The sequence below is a fragment of the Stylophora pistillata genome, chromosome 4, assembly GCF_964205215.1.
Source record: "Stylophora pistillata chromosome 4, jaStyPist1.2, whole genome shotgun sequence".
In the NCBI taxonomy this organism is placed as follows: Eukaryota; Metazoa; Cnidaria; class Anthozoa; order Scleractinia; family Pocilloporidae; genus Stylophora; species Stylophora pistillata.
The window spans coordinates 19,578,744-19,596,470 of NC_142522.1; the positions used below are offsets into that span (position 1 = coordinate 19,578,744).

Sequence of the window (17,727 nt, forward strand, 5' to 3'; positions counted from 1 at the left end):
TATGCTCCCGGGACATTGACCGGCTCTTCAAAATGTCGTCTACATGATCCGTTTATCGTGCACGATGACATCCCGATCCGTACTGAGTTCAACGTTAGAAAACAAAGTTACTTACGTGTTTAAATGAGAAAAGTGACGATGTGACACTTCTGTTCCTGAATTACTAAGATTCGCTAGGCTTTGAAACGTAGCCATGTTTGATTGTGCCTTGTTCAATATGTCAATCGCAGCAGAGTGACTCAAAGGGGCCGCATGGTTCTTAGAATCACTTTGTTGCTCTGTTAATTCGTTAATTACTTCCCTTTTGTCCAAAGTTTCCAACCCAGTGCCGAAGATTTCGTCTGATCTTTCAAAGATTTGGCTTGTCGTTGAGTCTTTCGTGAAGCACACGGGTTTCCTTTGGAAGTACGCACGATGACTTTCTGTCCTTGTGATTTATGCGATCGAATACTATCATCAACAGAGCATAAGCGAGACGAACTCCCACTCTACTACCACTAAGAAGGTGACCGATCCATCTGTGTAGTGCTTCATTTCTGTTAGTTCCTCTTCCCGGGGCAATTCCTTATTAAAAAATACAACAACAACAACAACAACAACAACAAAATATCAGAATAAGTCACATATTACTTACATTCCTACAAAAACGTCCACGCATCACAAATGTGAGGTGGAAAACCGAAACGAAGCACAATCAATGCGAGAATGCCTTTCTCAAGAGTGATATCTGGGAAAGCTAGGGATCTTCTTCTCAGATTTACATATTACAGTTTAGTTTCGCGATTCAAAGTAAAGATCTTGTTCCTGTGTTTTTAAAAAGGTGATTAACCTTATACAAATTGTCTATCTATTCACGTACATCAATCCTTTTGCGTAATTAGTTGGAAGGGGGACATTTTGCGCAGTCATATTACGCTTCTTGATGTTCTCCTATCTCAGTCCACTGACCGCTGACTCTCACCTCTTCCGAATCTGAGATCATTTTTTTTCACCGTGTGCATTAACGAGGCTCCATAGGGTTATTTGACCGTGCAAGATTCAAATGTTTACGTATGCTCAGATATCAAGGTAGGCGAAGTACTACTCGATAATTTGTTTGGGAGAATGAGATTCATCGTATTCCCTTAGGTAGAATTTCCTTGGATTTGGCAGAACGTTTCACATATTTGCGGCATTCATATTGCCAATTTAATGAAAGAAGAAAATCATAGGAATAATTTAAAGTTGCCATAAACGCCAGCGTATAAGCGGCGTTCGCAGAAAATCCACACCCCAACTTTTGCCACTCAAATTTTGGAGAAAAGAGCATTTTTTCAAGGAAATCATAAGTAAAGTCTTAGACTCAGCTCCTTGGAAATATCTGCCACGTACTAGATAATTATTCTTGCCAAAGTTCTTGTTAGCAAACTTAGCTTTCGTTAAATCGTGGTAATTTGTGCCGCACTCCTGATTTGGAAATGAGGAAAGGTAGAAAACAAATATATCTAATAAGCGGAGAAACTGCCTTTGAAACCCCTTTTTCAATTTAAATGATCGACAGGACAAATTTCACATTTTGTCGAGGTTAGTGAAGATTTCGTCGAAGCAAAATTGGAGAAAATGACAAATAAAAGTCCAGTTACGGATAGCGAGGGCCTCTTTTGATACGTTTTGGTGCGCGTCGTAATCAGGCAAAAACTCTATTGTGCTACCTTAAAGCAGAGTAATCACTTTCCATAATTTGTCTTCTCTTTAATTTCGCACTCGATGTTTTGTAACAGATACTTGTATTAAAACATGGTACTTGTTTCAAATGTTTGTCAGGATTTGGTTCAAAACTATGAAGGTTTTTAGGGAGATTTGCATTTACCCGCACGAAGCTCGACTTAAAATAAATTGAAAAGTGCGCTCGCGCCTCACGCGCCGGAAAACTTGGTCGTCATTCACTGTTTATAAAGAACACTAAACCATTGTTTGGCTGCGGTTCGAAGTTTCAAGAGCGAGATTTACATACCATAAGAAATTTTACTGTTTTATGCATGAGGGTCGCGCGATCGTTTTAAACCAAACAGTTAGTCGTGCCGAGCTCTGTATGCAAAACTTTCAAAAGACTTGCTTTTTGCTTTTACTGGGAAAAATTCTACATCTTTTTCGTCTGGGTACACGTTTGATTGGAAACAAACTAAAAGTAGAATACGCACTCTATGCAACAACAATGCAGTCTTCAAATCGCCCTTTTTTTGAAAAGAAAGTAAAAACTCATTCACACCCGTGCAAGAAGAAAAATTAGGAATTTTTTTTATCCACATAAAATGAGTAAATGTGCACGAGATTTATAAAAAAGAAAAGAAAAGAGAAGATGAGAATAGAAGTTTCTATTGCTTAAAAGTGATACTTAAAACAAATAAAAGGAGTTTAAAAATATCATAATGGGCGCAGTTTTTAAGGTGCCTTGAAACTTACCCGATAAACAGCCTTTCCTCGTGTGTTCCTTGATTTTCTGCACCTCCTTCAATGCTTCCTCTGGTAAGATAGGCTTCCCTTTGCTGCTTTTAACATGTTTCCATTTCTTTAGAAACAGTTCAGCATTATTTAAAAGAGCGTTTGGATCTGGAGTTTCTTTTAACCGCGTCTCCCCGAGGTCAGATAGATCTGTGAACATTAACTGTACACCTCGTAAGCAATGAGAATAAAACGGGTGGCGCTTTGATAACTTGGTACTAACTCGCTGAAAAGCATGGAAAATATCTAGTTTTACAACAAGATTTGCCCCAAAAACCTCTTGTAACTTCTTTTACCAGTGACAGCAGTTCTCAATATAAAATTCCTTCACAATTTTTCCTTGGCTAGATATTCTCCAAAACAGTTGTTGTAGAAGGAGACGGGTGTTTTGAAAACCTTGCGTTTGAGTTAGTTGCCATGTCACAATTTATCCTTTCTCGTTCATAACCCAAAATAATGAACTGTACTGACGAATCCACTTTTTATCTTCTCTTCTCTCATATCCAATCCTGCCAGTTATATCGAAAGTGTGATCGCAACACAGCCATTCTTCGTCCCCTGAGGTTGATGTCATACCTTTTATAAACAAATTCTCATTCAAATTCTCCTCCGCTCCTCTGTTCCCACTGTTCCCCTGGTCCTCTTTTCCCACTGTTCCCCTGGTCCTCTGTTCCGACTGGTCCTCTGCGTCCACTGTTCCTCTGGTCCTCTATACCAACTGTTGCACTGTTCCTCTGCGCCCACTGTGCCCTGCCCCGCTGTTCCACTGGTCCTCTGTGCCCACTGTTTCCCTGGTCCTCTGTGCCCAATGCTACTCTGGTGTTCTGTACCTACTGTTCCACTGTTCCTCTGTACCCACTGTTCCACTGTTCCACTGTTCCACCGTTCCTACTATGCCTCTGATCCTCTGAATCACTGGTCCACTGTCCCCACTTGTCCTCTGTACTCATGTGCCCACTGTTCCTCTGGTCCTCTGTACCCACTGTTCCACTAGTCCTCTGTGCCCACTGTTCCCCTGGTCCTTTGTACCCACTGTTCCACTAGTCCTCTGTGCCCACTGTTCCTCTGGTCCTCTGTACCCACTGTTCCACTAGTCCTCTGTGCCCACTGTTCCCCTGGTCCTTTGTACCCACTGTTCCACTAGTCCTCTGTGCCCACTATTCCCCTGGTCCTCTGTACTCACTTTTCCCCTGGTCCTTTGTACCCACTGTTCCTCTGGTCCTCTGTGCCCACTGTTCCTCGGGTCTTCTGTACCTACTGTTCCACTGGTCCTCTGTATCCACTGTTCCACTGTTCCACTGTTCTACTGTTCCACTGTTCCTACTGTTCCTCTGGTTCTCTGTACTCACTCGTTCGCTTTGCCCACCTTTACATCTATCTGTTAATTATTAATTATTTCAGAACCCGGTATATGAGAGACAAGCCCCCATAAGATATATGATCCACAAGGTTTTCAGTTTGGGTTTCGCCTTACGATCGCCTATGACGTCATCGACAGCTGCTCATGAAAGAGGTTACTTAACCCCCTGCTGATCGCAGTTAGAGTTCGAACTTGGTCTTTACCAATAAAACTACTTAAATATTTATCGAAAAAAAAAAGAAAGAAAATAAAAGAAAACCGCCTCCCGGTTAGCTCAATGGATAGAGCGCTGGACTGTTGTGCGGGAGGTCGAGGGTTCGAGCCCCGGCCGGACCAACACTCAGGGTCTTAAAATAATTGAGAAGAATTTGCTACCTTTCTATAACATCAAGAAATGGTTAGATATTCTAGTCTTCTCGGATAGGGACGAATAAATGGAGGTCCCGTCTCCTGCAGGGTTGGGGTAGGAGACGTTAATTTCCCACACACGAGATTACTGTGTGATGGATGTCCTCCCCTGGGGTGGGATGGGTGGGATATAGGGCGCACTTAATTTGGAGCCTCGCTCTGTTGTGCGACCCTCACCACACTCTGGTGAAAGTGATTAAATTATCCTGAGAACGCTTTCAGGCTCAGTTTATCGTGAAAAATATTGAAGAAGCTCTAATAAGTTTCAGTCCTAAAAACTGGAAGTTCTTGTTCAATAATAATATTCAGGACCCCGCTGATATTAAAGATAACATAATTATAGCCATGGAAACCTTTCTATTTTATGCCGGAAAACAGTAGTACTCGTGTTTTAAGTTATTGGGATTTTTCCTTAAAAGTTCAGTTTTCTGACTCTTAGAATGGAAATATGCATTCTTTGATCAGGCAAAGTGGCTCATGCTTGGTGATCCTGTAAATCTATAAAGGTTGGTTATATGGTCAACGTCCTTTTTGTGTTTAAACTCTATGTAATATCTATGCATTACCATCTATATAGAGTATCTATTTTTACATTTCTGTTCTGCTCCGGTTATTCGTGATTAGTATAATTGCTCCGATGATTAAAGAAATGCGCGCTCCGATTGGTCGAGGATTGCACCATGTTTTTATCAATAGTCACCTCACGCGAGGTGATTGTAGCAGGTGCTTTAAATTTCTAAACGCAGGAAGTTATAAGCGCGCCAGATAGAAGAAATACAATTCTAAAGAGCACACAAGATGCCACTACGTTTGGGGTAACAGTTTTCAAAAGAAAGATTTGACACTGAAATTAAACATTGAAACAGTCTGAGCAACGGTAAGGCGCAATTTCTTATCGATTCACGCAACTATGTGCAACAAATTTCGAAAGCTTTGTGTTTAAATGGTGTATCGAACGTAGAAACATTTTGAGAGAAACAATTTTGAATTAATTAAAAACACCCATTTATGTGGAGATAGCAATATCCAGCGCTTTACAATTCAAAACTAAAGATACAGAAAGAGGACCCATTCGATCTCGCTGCCGATACACGGAAATCCTACCCTGAATTTCTGCTTTGTAAACTTGACTATCCAGATTGACCGCCTTATAGAAAGATTAGGTTAGTTTTATGGCTTATAGCTTCTATGAATTGGTGGTGAGTTTGGTAGATGACTTTGTTTACATGAGCTCCTGCCTTTTTGCGCAAAATTAAAAACCATCAATACTATGGCAGACGTTAAGCTAACCAAAACTACAGTTAAGCACATACTTTGTTAATTCGCACGTCTGTGTGCCAATAAATCAATAAAGGTAAGTATTTAAACGGTGAGGTAAACATTCATAAATTTTTTTTCGATAGCGAGTGCTTACAATTTTAAAAGCTAATTGAATACTTGAACACCGGAAACCGCATAGACCGAGATCAGTCATCATGGGAGGTGTAAACATGAATAACTTCCTAGCGTGGTGTGATATTTAAAATAGACAAACAAACAAACGGGGATAAGCTCTCAGTTTATACTCTTTTGCAAAATTTATCGTCTTGCAAAGGCATACTCGGAGAAAAGAACTCCGAATGTTCTCAATGGGAATCGAACCTATGACTTTCCGTCTTAGAAAACTGTAAAATCTGAAATCTCGGAGTGACGAGAAAATGAGCGACAGGAACGTGCTTTCGCGTGCTGAAGACCTCGTTTCCAGAGCCTCCTCGGTTATTGGATTTAAGGCACCCGTAGTATGAGTTCTCAGCTTTAAAGTTGGCTGTTTTTGAGTGCTAAACATTTAAAGTGAATGGATCAAAATCGAAACCGATGAATTGTATAGCACTTATTGGAAAACTTAAACGTTTTAATGATGGCGTTCGTTCTTTTTTCGAGCTAGCGTCGGATTCATATCAAAACCTTTGTCAAACATTTACGGAAGACCCCTTAATGATCCTAAGTTGGGTCAAAAATGAAAAAAGAAAAAAGAAAAAAGCGCAATGAAAGCGGAAACACAATAGAACAGAAAGCTTCATGTGACGAGAGCTGATGGAGCCGTTTTTTTAAAATGGAATAACTCTACTATGCCATATCATTACCATATTTTGCGCTTTTTCTACGGTTCGATGGGTTTATTTTCCATTTTCTTCTGGAATTCAGTAGGCAGTTCAGTCACATTCTTGGCTGTTGAAATTGTGGTTTCTTTAGATAATTTACCTGGCAATGACTGGTGAAGTTGTCAACTCAGACAAATTAAAGGGCTTTTCAGTATAGTTCGCCTTTGAGCACACATCCAGTCATTTTTATTCTTGAGGGTTGGCAGCTCTGATCTCAACAGAGATAGAGAGCATCAGAAGGAATCGGATGGTCATAAGTTCTGCACCGGGCTGGAGCGCCATGAAGTGTCATTATCACTTAGCAGCATGCCTGTATGCGTGGCTAGAAAATCTTCAAATTTTCTCACCAGCGTAACACTTACTATGTGGGTTCTCTCTGCTAAACTCCCTTGCTAATGAAAATTTCTACCAAATTATGCACGAAAGAAACTGAAGCCATAAGCGATCACCTTCAGTATAGCACAAAAGACCACTCTTGGTTCTCATGGAGACCCTCCTTCTCAGCGTATTCTATTGCGCAAGTCAACAGAAATCGGCGTGAACGAAAAGAAATACTAGATTCCGCGTGAATTCTGGGAGGCAAATTTACGCACTTAAAACCTCAATATAGTGGATTGAACTGCATTGCACTTAAGTGTTGAGTTATTTTTTCTTTCTTTCTTTTCTTTTTTACTTGGCCTCTTACGCCGTTAAAAACGTCCTTCAGTTGAATCATTCTTCAACTTTTAGTTTTGTAGATTTTCAACATGAATTCGGAAAGCTAAACTAACTGTGCGTATTTCTTAACTTCTTGATATTCTCCAATCAATCCCTAATTAACTGACAATTTCATCATTCACGAAGCTGCTATATATTCATGCTTATTAGTAGAGAGTGGAAAGTTCTCCCCATTTATGCCATTTTTAATACATACCGGTATTCAAATAGTTTATCTAAGAATAAGCTTCCTTTGGAACCTTCCGTCGCCCTAGGCGACTGTACAATTTCCTTGATGAATGATGAATTTCCTTGTATATCGATTTCTATAGAGCATTTACATGGAAATGCGCTATAGAAATCGATATACAAGGAAATTCAAGCCTTTCCAAGCGATTTTGAAACTTAACGTTTTCAAAACGTTTTTAATTCGGTCTACATTCCCACCCTACTGGACGTTGTTGACAGCTTGGGACATCTGTCCGTCCATTTTCGTTTAATTCATGAAAGGTTTTCTCCCAACCTCAAACATGAAGGCCCGCCATAAAGTACATCTGTGTTGATCTAACTGAGAAACAGCTGACACAAACTTAAAAATGTATTGGACAAATTGAAAGGCTACCGGGAAAAATCATTGTTTCCTCATGTAGTTTCTTTTTAGTCTCCTGCATGAAGAAATACATCATGACCGCACAACCGTTTCGTTTTAGAGAGCAAGGTTTTTATTTCGCGTTCTAACGTCTTTTTTAAATACAAATCGCACACGCTATAAATAACAATTTTTTGGCGCAATCTACAACTAATAAGCGTGAACAAGACAATGGTGCGTACTGGGAATAAATGATCTAAACAATTATGGGCTAATTAAATATGTAATGGCATATTGTAACAATCATCACACGCCGAGGACAAGCTATTGATTTTATATATGCTGCATCATTCATCGTGACTACTGAAATGAGAACTCATCTGCATTTTTGTTTTAGGTTTTCACTTCAACATCCTGATATTAAAATATTCAGTTCGTGTTTTGTCTAAGGTTATTTTCATTTCAATTGAGTTGTGTATGATGTATTTCACAATTTGGTATCCATAATGTCCTGTTTAAAAGCCAGTTCAAGACTAAATCCAGTCGTTTACGTGCCTCTCTTCAACTTTCCTTCTTTTAGTAAGCTTTGTGTCTACAGTTATCTGTACATGTTTTCCTGTACAACATAAAGCCAGTGCTCCTCCAAACTCGCCAATTCTCAATACATAAACAATTGGATTGATAAAAGAGTTGAAGTAGTTGAAAAGGTTCACCATATGATAAAATCAGCCCAGTGTATGGAAAAACCCAACATATAGAAGTTTAATAAAACTAGCGGCAACCAAGCCAGTAAAGTAAGGCCAAATACAATTAACGAAGTCTTCGTTAAGCGTTTGTTCTGTAAGTCTCGGCTTTGTTGATGTGAAGCGGTGACACTTCCAGTTTGTAAAGAAAACGAGCTGCAACAAATGTTGTGTCCCTCTTTACTGTTCACTGACCAATTATGAATGCAGACACTCCACTCTGACAGCTTACTGATGACAGAGATCTATGAGGGGTAATCCCCGCCATAACTGTGTTTTCATTTTATGGCACTGTTTTCCTGTTTATTGTAGCACGTTTCATTTCACTGTAGACGTCTCTTTTCCGTGAAAGGCATATCCCGCAGTTTTACACAAGTACATTTTGTACAATTACATTAACTACACCTTAAGCGCTAACAAATACAGTTGTGACTAATTTAGAATTGCCACTCACGTAGAATAGGGAGGGTTAATTTTTGCAGAATTCGGCTTCGTGAATTTGTCACAACTGAATCTCTTGAATTTCGCGAAACTCAACTTCCTGGGCTGCGTTGTCAGCGGTTTTACCTCAAATACAAGAACGGGGCGGTCACTCAGCATAAAACATGTGCGAAGTCGGGGAATGTCTCCGTGTTCACCTCAATGATGTAGTAAGATTTTTAGAGAGTGGTAACCACGACTGCGATACCTTAGATTATGCAATTTTCCGATTAGATTGGGTCTTAAATGTGCTTGCGAGATACTTGGACACTGAAGGTACAGGAGCGATAAACGCACGCGTAATCGACCTCGTTTGCGAAGCGAGAGAAGCGGTTATCAACGCTGACCATAGTAGAGGTGCATTTCAGGCAGGTTGTATTTTTACTGGTCAGCCTGGACGGCCAAAGTTAAATGTTCCTCAAGAACAATTACAATTTCTCATAGAACGTCGATTCAACACCACACAAATAGCTTCCTGCAGTTGAAACAGCCGTGTCGTCAGACTCTAGATCTCCACCGAGCAAACTAGCTGCTTCTCTCAGAAGACTAACAACTTTGTCAGTGTTACCGTTCAAAGACATCTCGCAAAACCAAAACTGAAAAACGTCCAGCCGTCCAGTTTTTAACCTTCCAGTTTGCGCGCCAAGCTGAGTGACCGCCCCCTTCTTGTATTTGAAGTAAAACCGCTGACAACGCAGCCCAGGGAGTTGAATTTCGCGAGATTCAAGAGATTCAATTGTGACAAATTCACGAAGCCGAATTCTGCAAAAATTAAGCCTCCCTATTCTACGAGAGTGGCAATTCTAAATTGGTCACAACTGTATTTGTTAGCGCTTTAAGGTGTAGTTAATGTAATTGTACAAAATGTACTTGTGCAAAACTGCGGGATATGCCTTTCACGGAAAAGAGACGTCTACAGTGAAATGAAACGTGCTACAATAAACAGGAAAACAGTGCCATAAAATGAAAACACAGTTATGGCGGGGATTACCCCTCATAGAGTATTAGAGATCGCTGATTCAATTCGCGGGGGAGAAAGTTATTTTCTCCTGTCTTTTTCTTTTCCTTTAAAAGGCCTATTTCCCACCGAGATGCCTTGCGCGCCCGGATCATTTTCCATATATGAAAAATACGCTATTTTCCTCGTAGTTGGGGAATCGCTTTGATATCTTCTTCCATCTTACTAATTAGGGCTTTCAAAGTTCCATCTTGAATCATGTGTGAACAACAAACTATCGTAGTATCTATATCAGTAAATAGTTTTTAATTCTTACATGTGTGACGGTGAAAAACGTCATTTGAGAAGTTGATGCCGCCGAAGAAGCTGTCTAGAGGAAGGCCGAGTCTGCCCGGCTCGGCAAAGGTTATTCGACTTCGAGAGTCTGTGTATGATTTATGGAGGGCAAGGAAAACAACAATGGGTTTCGGTAACACTACAGACAGTGCTTTTGCAGAAATGTTATTGCATTGTTCCTACGATGGAACTAGAGACTCCGGGGGGATTTTTTCGAGGTGAGAATAATTATTTGACTGATTTTTACTTGAGATCCTGAGATATGTATGTAAGCGATCTCATTTGTACAAGTCATTATTCTATAATTGAAATGCGTAAAGTAAATCAGTTTTGGCCAATATTGGTTATTTGTTTATATTTTATTTAGTGTTGAAGCCGAACAATTTCCTTCAACATCCAGTAAGCTTTGTACAAGTTTTATACACAGACTCGATTTATGATTTTTCAGTCTCAAATATTTAGCTGCAAATTTGTTTACTGTCTTCTTCACCAAATCTTTGTTTTTCTTTTTAATAGTGTTTGTCAATGACTATCAGAGTTCGCCATTTAACAATAGCGCGATTCCAAAACAAAATCAAACGACTGCAAAAGATCTCGGATGAAAATGGGCCTTTAAGAGACCGAAGCTGGCGGTGAGCTTTTTATAGATCGTTTTCACTCACGTGACCAAAACCCTGACAACTGTTGCTACGCCGCCATATTTGTGTACAGATATTGCATGGAAATCTACTGCGTCCTTTGAAAGAAGATGGTTTTGTGCTTGATTGTCGGCTGTGGAAATAGAAGTGGAAGGAATAAAGGATAAAATTTTACCAAAGTACCTTCGATAATTGAAAATCAAGGAAATGAAGCCAGAGAATTGTCAGCAGAAAGAAGATCGCGCTGGATTTCTGCTATTAGCAGAGACGATCTCACCGATACCATTTTGGAAAACGATCGCGTATGTGAGAAACACTTTGTTTCTGGAAAGGCCGCAAAATCATGGGATAAATTTAACATTGATTGGGTCCCAGCTCTAAATTTAGGACATAATAAGGAGACTGGCCGTACGGATCGAGAACAAGCAGCAAAAAGAAGTAAGAGGGCGAGGGAACGCGAATTGGTGAAGAAGCCGGCGTTTGCCAAAAGGGTGAAAGTACTAGAGTCTGAGAGGGAGGAGAAGTTTTTCAAATTTAGCGAATCGGGGAAGCAAAGTTTAGATTTAAACTTCGGAGGTAGCGAAGCAGAAAGTCTAGAGAAGCCCACAGAGAAAGGCACACAAACTGACTCAAGAAAGTTTGTTTACGTCGGCACGCAATCGGAAGAGTTTGCGTGCAAGCAAGTTTTCCATTTATCTTCGTCCATGCTTCTACGTAAAATAAAACGCTTGCAATATGCGAGCATGATTCAGCTAGCCCGGCCTTACAACCTAGGCAATGAGCGGATAAAACTGTCCCCTCCTTTTCTGCTCTAATCCAGATAGGGATCAAAGAGTCATTCATTCTCTGCGAACGTCTCACCTTGGCTAACACAACAAATTTGTTTGCGATTATGTGGCCTTTTACGCTGGTTATAAATCCCGAAACCATCTGATTGTTGGCTTCCAGGCTTCGGAAAGCCTTAAACTGTTGTTGCGTGTAGAAGCTCGTCTCCAAAACCAGATAGAATAGATCTGTAGATTCAACTGGAGGCAAGCAGTCTGGTTGAAAATTCTTACTGAATAAGGACGGGATCGATTCCAATCGCCGAAATTTTTTCCAAATAACGCAGCCTCACTCGTGGTTCTAGCTTCTTGGCGTACTCAGAAAGAGGAGGATGCTTGGCACTTAATTTTGCTTCCGTTGCTGTAGTATTCATTTTTACAGGCAGAAATTGTTGATGTACTTATTATTTGCATATTATTATGGATATTCCATTTTATTCTTATTTTTAACATACATTGTTAATATTAATGTACATGTAATTAGTTTTGTAAATTTGAATTTACTGTAGAAGTTATTAAATTAAATTAAATTAAATTAAATTACCCTGGGTTGTACACAAATATGGCGACCGGAAATGATGTGACGTCACGTGAAAACGATCTATACGTCATTCCACCTGCAAAGCATCATAGATACCCCACTTTTCGCGGGCGACGCTTTTCAATGGGCGCGATTCCGTGATGAAACTTTGAGATTGGCTATATCCATAAAAATGCAAGAAATGATCAAACAAATGAATAGATAACAGAAGTGAAAGAAGCCGGAAAGCAAACGCTTAAGTTGGTTTGGACGGGAACATGCTAGAATTTATCTAAATACTTATTGGTTTTCATATCGCTTGGTACACTGATCCAGGGGTATTAATAAAAACCGGCACTCTGCCGCAACATATATATTGGACATACTGAATGGCTGTAGAAAAAAAATCATCTTAAACTAAGTAAAAGCAATTATTTTGAATATGCTTCATCGTTCATCGCGACCAATTGAAAAACGAGCTCGTCCGTTGGGTTTTATTTTCTTCGTCTTTTTCGAGCTTAACATTCTTTGAGATAATCAAATGCAGAAAGCTGTAAGTATATAGAAGAGGCCTTCTCTCCGATGTTTTCAATTAAAACACCGAAGAATCGTCCTTAATTAAATGTCTCGTTATTTGGAGAGTATTAGGAACAGAGCTCCATAAGTAGGTAATGTACGAGATATATTTTCGTTATCGTTAAAGCTTCACTATCATGGTCATTTTCATAATCAGTTATCATAACTGTCATTTTCACTTCAACTTCCAGACTTTGAAATATTCAGCTCGCGTTCTGCTTATTTACCAGAGGCCATTTTTTTTCAGTCGAGTCTCTCGTGTTTGAATGATGCATCAGTTACAGTTTGGTATCCATGACATCTTGTTCAAATGCCAGTTCATGAATAAACTCAGTCGTTCTGTACCTCTCTTTCCTTCTTTTAGTAAGCTTTGTGTTTGCAGGTGTCTGTACATGTCTTCGTGTACAACATAAAGCCAGTGCTCGCCGAAACTCGGAAATTCTTAATGCATAAACAATTGGATCGATAAAAGAGTTGAAGTAGTTGACAAGGTTCACCATATGATGAAATCGGCTTGGTATATGGAAAAACCAAACATACATTAAGAGGTTTAATAAAACTAGTGGCAACCAAGCTAGTAAAGTAAGGCCAGATACAAATAACAAAGTCTTTGTTAAGCGTTTGTTTTGTAAGCCTCGGCTTTGTTGATGTGAAGCGGCCACACTTTCACTTTGAAACCTTTTCCAAATACCAATGTTACAGCCACATGCGATTAAAACGAGTACCAAAGAATATGGCCCCCAAATAAACATTGTGTGCTTGTAAGAAAATAAAAGGTTTGAACCGGTCCAGATGGCAGAAATAAGGAGAGCAAGTACCCACACCGACAAAATGCCAATGTGGTATGCTTGGGTTGACAATTTGCGATGCTTAAACGGCCAACGTATGGCGTAAAATCTTTCGTAAGATATGAACACTGCAGAAACAAGAGAGGCCTGCGAGAAGGCTGTGTCAACGACCATGTAGGAAATTTTCAAAGGCTTGTTGGTCCATATGCTTCCAACCGAGCTGGTCCATAAGTGGAACTCATACCCGACATCGTAAATGTATACAGGTAGACTCAAAGCTCCAAGGAACAGATCGGCAAACGCCATGTTGACCACCAGAAACAAATATTTCTTGCGGATATTTTTGTTCTTCGCAAAAAGAATTAAGGTCAACAAGTTTCCGACGAAAACTAGAATGAATGTCAACGATAAAGCGCTACACAATGCAATGCCTTCCGCTTGGGATCGATCGTTCTTTGTATCGTTTCGTGGGCTGACACTGGCTGAAGATTTATTATCGGTCATTTTGGATGATACTGAGTTTACGAGAAAGAAAACCAGCTGCAATAAATGTTGTGTTCCTCTTTACTGTTCACTGACCAATTACGAATGCAGACACTCCACTCTGACAGCTCATTGATGACAGAGATTGCTGATTCAGTTCCGGGGGAGAAAGTTATTTTCTTTTATCAGTTCTCTTTTCTTTTTAGACTCTACTGTAGAAGCGTAGTACGACCGTCCGGGCAACTGGTGTAATTCTAAGGACTCTTGTCGGTGGTGGTGACTGACGTTTCGACAAACTGTGCGGAAGTCATCATCAGAGTATTTCAGTGATGACCAATTATGGACGCAGATACCTCACTCTGACAGCTTATTGATGACAGAGATCGCGGGGGGAAGTTATTTTCTCTTATTTTTTCTCTTTTCTTTTTTGAATACTATTTGATTGATGTGAAATTACGCTTAGCAAGGTTATTACATAGAACTTGGTGGGCCATTATGGAAATTTGAGATCCGTTATGGCGACCTGATCGATTATGTTTTAAAAAGGCGAGGAACTATCGGATCGGTCGCCTATGACCTCATCGACAGCTGCTGATATCATAACTTATTTATTTATTAAACTTCCACTGAGTTAAAAAAAAATAAAATAAAATAAGAAGGATAAATAAGCTCAATAGTAAAACAAAAAGCGAAAAGCAAAAAGCTCAGTGAGGAATAATCACAACAGAGCAAGCTCCAAATAGGTGAAAGTCAAGACTAATTCAATATGTCTTAAAAATGTCTATATAAAATTTGCAAATTCCTAAAATATATAAAATATGCGTAAGTATAATAGCTTATAAGTAATTAGAAGCAACAATAACTTGATATAACTATAGCAGTCATGGAAACCTTTCTATTTTATGCTGGAAAACAGTAGTACTCGAGTTTTGGGTATTCCTTTAAAGTTCAGTTTCCTGACTCCTAGAATGGAAATATGCATTCTTTGATCAGGAAAAGTGGTGCATGCATGTTGACTCTGTAAATCTGTAAAGGTTGGTTATACTGTCAACGTCCTTTTTGTGTTTAAACTCTATGTAATATCTATGCATTACCATCTATATAGAGTATCTATTTTTACATTTCTGTTCTGCTCCGGTTATTTGTGTTTAGTATAATTGCTCCGGTGATTAAAGAAATGTGCCCGATTGGTCGAATATTGCACCATATTTTTCTATAGTCACCTCACGCGAGGTCATTTTGTAGCAGGGGCTTTAGATTTCTAAACACAGGAAGTTATAAAAACGATAGAACAAAATACAATTCTAAAGAGCATGCAAGATGCCACTAAGTTTGGGGTGACACTTTTCAAAAGAAAGATTTGACACTGAAATTAAATTTTGATACAAACTAACCGATGGTGAACCAGTCTGAGCAACAATAAAGCGCAATTTCTTACTGATTCACGCAACTATGTGCAACAAATTTCTAAAGCTTTGGGTTTAAATGGTGTATCAAACGTGGAAATATTTTTAGAGAAACAATTTTGAATTAATCAAAAACATCCATTTCTGTGGAAATAGCCATTTCCGGCGCTTTACAATTCAAAACTAAAGAGACAGAAAGAGGACCGGTTCGATCTCGCTGCCGAAACACTGAATTTCTTACCTTGAATTTTTGCTTTGAATTGGGGGTGAGTTTGGTAGATGACTTTGTTTACACGAGCTCCTGCCTTTACGCGAAAAACCTCAATACTATAGTAGACGTTAAGCTGACCAAAACTACAGTTGGGCACGTATTTTGTTGATTCGCACATCTGTGTGCCTATAAATCAATAAAGGTAAGTATTCAACGGATGAGGTAAACATTTATAAATTTGTTTCAATAATGAGCGCTTACAGTTTTTAACAGCTAATCGAAAACTTGAGCATTGAAAACCACAACGACAGATGATATCAAGGTCGTTAACCGCGTTATCATAAGAATAACTTCCCAGTGTGGCGCGAAATTTAAAATAGACTTAAACAATTATGATGGATCACGGGGATAGGTTCTCTCTATAGAGGAATCCTTGTTTGCAATATTTGCCTCATTAGCATAAGCAATTCAGTTTCTGATGGAGCTAAAAATAAATCAGTTTTGAATTTTGAAATGTCAAAGTACGATTAACTCGGCCAATGAATACGAGCCTAATACATTGAATAATTTTTGTGCAACATGGGTTTAAAAACTCAAAATTTTACATAGAATGAGTGAGCTCATTAGCGCTTTTGCCACCCAGAAATTTTGCAGTTTTTGATGGACTATTTCTCCTTGAATATTACACCCAAAGGGCTAAAATTTCACCATGCACTAAGGTTTTCTAGCTCTTTAGCTGCCTGAAGTCAATTTGTATCTAACATGCTTCCTTCTTTCCTCAAAGCCTTATGCAAATGAGCAAAAATGTAAACAATGACGTCAGCATGAATCCGCCTATTATCGTCTTACAAAGGCACACTCAGAGAAACGAACTCCGAGTGATCTCAAAAGGAGTTGAACTTACGACTTTCTGTCTCAGAAAACTGTAAAATCTGAAATCTCGGATTGACGAGAAAATGAGCGAGCGAGGGCACGACAGGAACGTGCTTTCGCGCGCTGAAGATCTCGTTGCCAGAGCCTCCTCGGTTATTGGTTTTTAATAAAATGGTCTCTGTACCGTGTGTTGTCGCTCAGTCGGCTGCTTTTAGAGTGCTAAACATTTAAAGTGAACGGATCAAAATCGAAACCGATGAATTTTAGAGTACTTATTGGAGAACTTAAACGTTTTGATGATGGCGTTCGTTCCTTTTTCGAGCTAGCGTCGGATTCATGTCAAAATGTTTGTCAAACATATACTGGAGATACCTTCATGATCCTAACTTGTGTCAAAAATAAAAAAAAAAAAGAAAAAAAAAAGAAGAAAAAACGCGATGAAAAGGAAACAATAAAACGTAAGGCTTCACGTGACGAGAGCTGATAAAGCCGTTTTCTTTAAATAGAATAACTCTACTATGCCATATCATTACCACATTTTGCACTTTTCTACGATTTGATGGGTTTATTTTTCATTTTCTTCTGGAATTCAGTAAGCGGTTCAGTCACATGCTTGGCCGTTGAAATTGTGGTTTCTTTAGATAATTTACCTGGCAATGACTGGCGAAGTTGTCAACTCAGACAAATGAAAGTTCTTTATTTATTGCCGATTAATTTGAAATAAGAAATACAAGCTATAATCTCTCGTTTTGAATCCCACGGCTGCTAGAATCTCACGGGGATAGGTTCTCTCAGTTTGCATTCTTTTTGCAAAGTTTATCGTCTTACAAAGCCACACTCAGAGAAACGAACTCCGAGTGATCTCAAAAGGAGTTGAACCTATACGACTTTCAGTCTCAGAAAACTGTAAAATCTGAAATCGCCTCCTGGTTAGCTCAATTGGTCAGAGCGCTGGACTGGTGTGCGGGAGGTCGAGGTCGATGGTTCGAGCTCCGGCTTTACCAACACTCAAGGTCTTAAAATAACTGAGGAGAATGCGCTACCTTTCTATAATATCAAGAAATGGATAGACATTCTAGTCTTCTCGGATAAGGACGAATAAACCGTAGGTCCCGTCTCCTGGATGTAGTAATTAGTTAATTTGGTTAGGCAGGGGACGGTAAAGAATCCACTCACGAGATTACTGTGATGTGGTCTGGCCTGTTTACTGGGAATT

The 17,727-nt window shown here is 39.4% G+C and overlaps 2 protein-coding genes across 2 annotated transcripts; both read right to left on the bottom strand.

Annotated features, from left to right (window-relative positions):
• Nucleotides 1–349: 349 nt before the first annotated feature.
• LOC148732763 (uncharacterized) lies at nt 350–3,359 on the bottom strand. Its single transcript, XM_088757902.1, has 2 exons — nt 2,443–3,359; nt 350–564 (listed from the first exon to the last, which is right to left on the bottom strand). The coding sequence occupies exons 1-2, from the start codon at nt 2,639–2,641 to the stop codon at nt 350–352; spliced, it is 414 nt and encodes a 137-aa protein (XP_088614028.1). The 5' UTR covers nt 2,642–3,359.
• Nucleotides 3,360–11,946: 8,587 nt separating this feature from the next.
• On the bottom strand, nt 11,947–14,763 carry LOC148732764 (beta-2 adrenergic receptor-like). Its single transcript, XM_088759011.1, has one exon. It carries the CDS (start codon nt 14,040–14,042, stop codon nt 13,029–13,031), a length of 1,014 nt encoding a protein of 337 aa, XP_088615137.1. The 5' UTR covers nt 14,043–14,763; the 3' UTR covers nt 11,947–13,028.
• Nucleotides 14,764–17,727: the final 2,964 nt, after the last annotated feature.

Bases quoted from the DNA above. Each gene is read 5' to 3' on its own strand.
- LOC148732764 (XM_088759011.1), bottom strand. From the start codon at position 14,042: ATGACCGATAATAAATCTTCAGCCAGTGTCAGCCCACGAAACGATACA.
- LOC148732763 (XM_088757902.1), bottom strand. From the start codon at position 2,641: ATGTTCACAGATCTATCTGACCTCGGGGAGACGCGGTTAAAAGAAACT. The intron at 565-2,442 runs GTAAGTTTCAAG...TTTTTTAATAAG, and splicing joins GAGGAAAGGCTGTTTATCGG to GAATTGCCCCGGGAAGAGGA.